The 5,361-nt window shown below is 31.5% G+C and overlaps 1 protein-coding gene across 9 annotated transcripts in view; it reads left to right on the top strand.

Moving 5' to 3' along the window:
* Positions 1-5,361, top strand: part of LOC116847901 (syntaxin-binding protein 5) — a 35,271-nt gene that overhangs the window by 20,617 nt on the left and 9,293 nt on the right. For 5 of the 9 annotated variants that reach the window (XM_032823404.1, XM_032823407.1, XM_032823405.1 and 2 more), the window contains one exon: positions 688-1,276. The exons of 1 other annotated variant lie outside the window; for it this stretch is intronic. In XM_032823404.1, coding sequence (XP_032679295.1) covers positions 688-1,276 — 589 coding nt within the window. Of the gene's footprint in view, positions 1-687; positions 1,277-3,377; positions 3,568-3,649; positions 3,696-5,361 lie in introns of all 9 variants that reach the window. 3 more of the 9 variants (XM_032823411.1, XM_032823410.1, XR_004378847.1) reach the window with 2 other exon arrangements.

Raw genomic sequence — 5,361 nt, 5'->3', positions numbered from 1 at the left:
ACACACACACACACACACACACACACACACACACACACACACACACATACACAGGGTGTCCCGTCACTACCGCATTATCTCTTAAGGGCGGATTCCTGAGGTAATTTGAATAAAAAAATCCTAATACAAAAATGGCGAGGCTATAATACTTTTCAAATTATAAACGATTAAAGTTAACCAATTATACTGGCTAAAGTACGCGCGTTCAGGTACGGTACAACACACAATGGTACAGGTGCGCGAGCGCGCACACACAGACACACACACACACACACACCCATATAAAACAGCTACATAACATTTTATATTTCTGTTAACTATAACATGTTATATTTCTGTTATATAGCTACAATATCGTATATAATAAACATTATGTTGCATATTACATTCAGTTACATTTTATCGATGTGACTATATTATTGTGTTTGCTGGGATATTAACTTAAAGTGCAGCTATTATGTGTGCATCTTATGATATATGCAATATATATTTACAGCTGTGGCATAACATGATAAAGTCAACGCATTTTTCTTCGGCTTATAACTTCGTCAAAGATACTTTTTAACTTGTAAACTTGGGGCGCTTATGTCGGAAATCGGTTTCCATATTTAGTAGTAGCACGCTCTTCTGTTTCGTAGATTTAATGTTATTTACGATTTACAACATACATTTTTATTTTTTCGAAAGAGCTCATCACCGGGGCTCATGCAAGTACCCCAGTGTCAACAAGTAGGCTGCGATACTGACAACCAAAAGTCCTCTATATTTTACTGCAACATGAACGAAGCGCCCAACACAAGTCGTTCGCTATCACCGGTCGAAAGTATTGATTCCGAATCCTCCTGCTCGCCGGAAAATCAATCTCCTGGAAGTGAAAATCCACAGACAAATGATGGAAAACGAGAGATTCAAGACACTAAAAGCCCAACGGAAAGCATAGACGCAAAAACAGTAACGACGACAGCGGTGATGATAACAACGACGACGACGACAACACCGACAATGGCGACAATGACAACAATAACAGCTATGAACAATGACAATATTAACATAGAAACTGAGGCAGTGAGACCGATGAATCTATCTTTGCCTGAATATGAAGTAAAACCGCCGAGATTGAAGCGTATCTCCAAAATGAAACAAACGAAGAGAGAGAACCGCTTGCTCTCAGTACCGAATTTGAAATTCCCCAAGAATGAGGCGACTATTTGCGACCTAAGATGCGAAGAGAGCGTTACGTCCGAATCGTTCACCTGCAATCTTATAAGAAGATTCAGTAAGTGTTTGCAATTAATGTAGAAGAGCGCTATGTGTCGTCCGTGTGTCCTTAGATATATGACTTAATTAGATTTTCACGTTAAATGTGAATGTGTGCGTTTAATTAATCTTATTAACGGTCAAAATCTTTCTTAATCGGAAAGCGTGCAATTAACGATAAAACTCTGCATCTGTATCTGTGACTCAGAACATATGGTGGGTGTAGACTAATAGAGAGAGCTCGGCTGGCCCTGGACGTGCTTCTGCCTCTTATTTATTTATTTTTTCATTAATTAACAAGGCCTAGGATGCTCTTAGATGCGTACAAGATTATTTTCAGAAGAAATATTTAGATTACTCATACTAACTGTGCACCTCCGCGCCAAGATTGGGTAAATTATTGTAATTAACTAAACGAACAAACCTAACAGATGATTCAGCTTTCGACATTTAACTTCGTATGCTTGAAATTCACTTTATTTTATGAGATTTTATGTTGACTTATACAGTTAAATTTGATATTTAACTATACATATAACGATATAACAAAATGATTTTCATTTTTTTACTCAATATTGGCTCTTTCATTATAACATATCATCAAAGGTTTATGTGAAACACACATCAGTCAATAGTTAATAACGAGCACTATACACTATCGCGTAAATTCTTACATAAAAATTTATGGGGTAAACTTTAAGAATTCTAAATATTATGAACAATAGATTAGTCTTATACGAATAGATGTGTATCAAATGTGTATATTAATAGTTTTTTTGAGTTTGTTCTCTTTTTTACAAAACTATATAGATCACATAAATCTAAACAACATATTTATATACTTAAAACTAAAAAATAAAATTGCTCGCAAGTTTCATAGTTATTTATTATTGGTATATTTTATTGCATGTCTAATAGAATACATATCGGGCTAGCAATGCTGTTATAATGCAGTTTAAATATTGTTGATACATATCCCTATATTTTATTGAAAAATTGAATACTAGTAATTTATTTTGTATTTATCGTGTATTTCAAAGGCATGTATTACATATATTTTAACATGTATGAAAGTAATTACTTATATATATTTATATTACGTATTTATTTATTTATTTAATTATGAAATTTTTATTTAAATATGAACATAATTTTTCCGCGACTATTTTCTTATTCCTTGTACTAGATATTAATAGAACAAAGGAGTGGTTATTTATAATTATCGCTTTTTTAAAACAAGGCTTTGCATACAATAACTTGATAATAGAAGCATTGTAAAACTCGTTGATTACGAGATTTACTAAAATAGAAAGTAACTGGTTAATGAATATATTCTTATAGTTCCATATAGTTATGTGGAATAAAGGGTTGCTGTAAGATCTGGTCACGCAGAATGTAGAGTCTAATATAATGGTCAGTCAATAAATTTATTTATAATTACAATAAAACTTCGTCACACAATTACGAGGAGTGTGTCAATGTTTCTTCGATCATGAAGAGCAGATACTTCAAAATTTGTAGAAGAGTGCAGACATTTCTCTACTAGAGAGTGTAATACGCGATACACGCGATAATATGCGATATATACTGAAAATGATAATTTCTTAAAACGTATTCCTGATTCCGATCAGAAGATGCCTACATACACTACGAGTTCATGCATAAGCAAAATATTTCAAAATTTATGAACTATTACTTAAGTGAGACAATATCAGTTTATTATGACTTGATATGATAGATACAAGTCTCTTCATACATAAACAAAGGTACAAGTTTGTAAGATTATTGGGTAGACTGCGATAAATTATGCTATAAAATGTGCAAACATCTCTGTGTTGTTACTTATTAAATTTGCATTTGCGAATATTGATATGTTTCTGGTACTATTTTCAGAAAAAGATCCATATTAAAAATCCATATTAAATTGCAATATGTGAATGTTTCTTACGTATTCACTACACATTGCATCGATTGCGTTAAAGAATTGTCTTACTGAACCAGTTCTTATCTGAGAATAATTCCTAATTTAGAACTCATTCATCCTGACGATCGATTAATGGGTCAAAAAACAGACATACACATCACTGTATTTAAGATTTCTAGTATTCTCTTACCCCTAGGTTACCAGTACCTGGAATGCATAGTAGATACTTTGAGAGTGCATTACTCCCGTTTGATCCTTGGTATCCATTGGTGTCAACCTCGTTTCAAGTTTTATGGCTACGTTTATTCCTTGCAAACATTGATCTTATGTTCGCAAATATTGGGAAATATTCCTACGGGAATATCAACAGGAAGTAACTCGACCCTGTTCGTACCAGCGACAAGTCTTTCATCCACACTTTACACTGCAATGCGAATTTGAAAAGATTCTACTTTAACACTTTTTCAGGTTCAAATCAGTTTTGCGGTCTTCCCTGACAGCAAGCTCGATTCAGGTAAAAATAAGGTTTTTCATATTTTGGCAGTTGTCTTACAACCGAGAGAAAAGTACACTCTTTGATACCAAGATCTCAGTCAAAAAATATACAATCACACATTACAAATTGACAGACAGTACTTTTTTTGTCATATAGCTCGGTCACAGTAATGCGAAAACGCGGATTATTCATTTATTCCTATAAAAGATGTGATCGATATATCAAACATACTCTTTCATTTGCTTTTAAATTTATACATACAATTAACGCGTGCTTCTCTCTTTTTCAGTAATTATTTCTGTATATTATCCAAACACCTTTCTCTCGGTATAATATTGCTTTCAAAGCTTTTGGAGATTTTTTCGATGGTTTGCACGCAAATAGCAATAGTAATAATAATAACACTGGTGGTCGTGGCATCATCAATGACAACAAGACAAAATCATTTCTACATTTTCCTTTACTGATTTTATATATTATATATTATATATATTATATATATATATATATATATATATATATATATATATATATATATACATATACATATACATATATTTTAATGCGTGTCGTTGTAGGCAGTTGCTCTTTACAGGACGCTTTGCAAGTCCATACTTTCTTTCTATCTCGACATTGACTGACTGCTATAGAGGACTCTGCATAATATGCTGATATTCCACATAGCAAACACCTGCGAACTAGTACAAGATATGTACAAAAGCAGGCCTTTACGATATTTATCATTACGACATTTTTCTCTTACGGGATCTTTCGTAATGTCATCCTTAATACAGACAACAACAATGACTATTATTTTGTTAAAAATTTATTCGACTTTCCGAATAATCGAAAAAAATAGTCAAAATTGTCATTTTTAATGAAAGAAATTGTTCAATCTATTAAGAGATATCTTTATTGTCCATTTCCGTGCGATGAGAGACATAGAGTTACGAAATAAAAGAGAGAGGATGTAATTTCTCTGAATCTTTTGTCTAGTGAAAATTCCTGAATAATTTTATAGATCTCTATATCCAAAGGCAAATTTTTGCATATACATATATGCGTGCGTACATTATTTAATAATGAATAATAGTTTTTTTTTGTATATGAATATTACAAGCATTCAACAGCTAGAAACAACTGCATTGTTAAGCATTTTATTCTAGTTATATTTGTATCTAAGTTATCATTCCGACTTCATATATTTAATAGAATCTTTTTAATTTTTGAGGTGGGAATTTATTTTATATGTGTATCGCACACTTTATGTGTGTACGAGCGTGTGTCGCGCAGTGTGTAATATATATGTGTGTGTGTGGGTCTGTGTGTAATATATACATCGACAAAACTCTTATAAACACGTTTATATGATATTCAAAATTTCTCGTAATAATATATTTTATCTCGATGCACATATTGGTATCAACTTATATGATTATTTATGATTTAATATTATTTGAGTTTTTTACAATATTAATATGAATTATATATCATCGTGCTACTTGATTTGGTATTATATATTTTTTTATAGAGCATGAAAACAATAAAAGTAACGATTAAATTTATTCAACCAATTAATATCATAATAAAGAAGAAAATTTTTATACTTCTCTCTCTCTCTCTTTATATATATATATATATATATATATATATATATATATATATATATATATATATATATATA

Source organism: Odontomachus brunneus, unplaced genomic scaffold (genome assembly GCF_010583005.1).
Source record: "Odontomachus brunneus isolate Ranch 3 - 2012 unplaced genomic scaffold, Obru_v1 Obru_scaffold_085, whole genome shotgun sequence".
Lineage (NCBI taxonomy): Eukaryota > Metazoa > Arthropoda > Insecta > Hymenoptera > Formicidae > Odontomachus > Odontomachus brunneus.
Note: the sequence above shows the minus strand (reverse complement) of the source record. Positions and strands in the feature narration are given on the sequence as shown.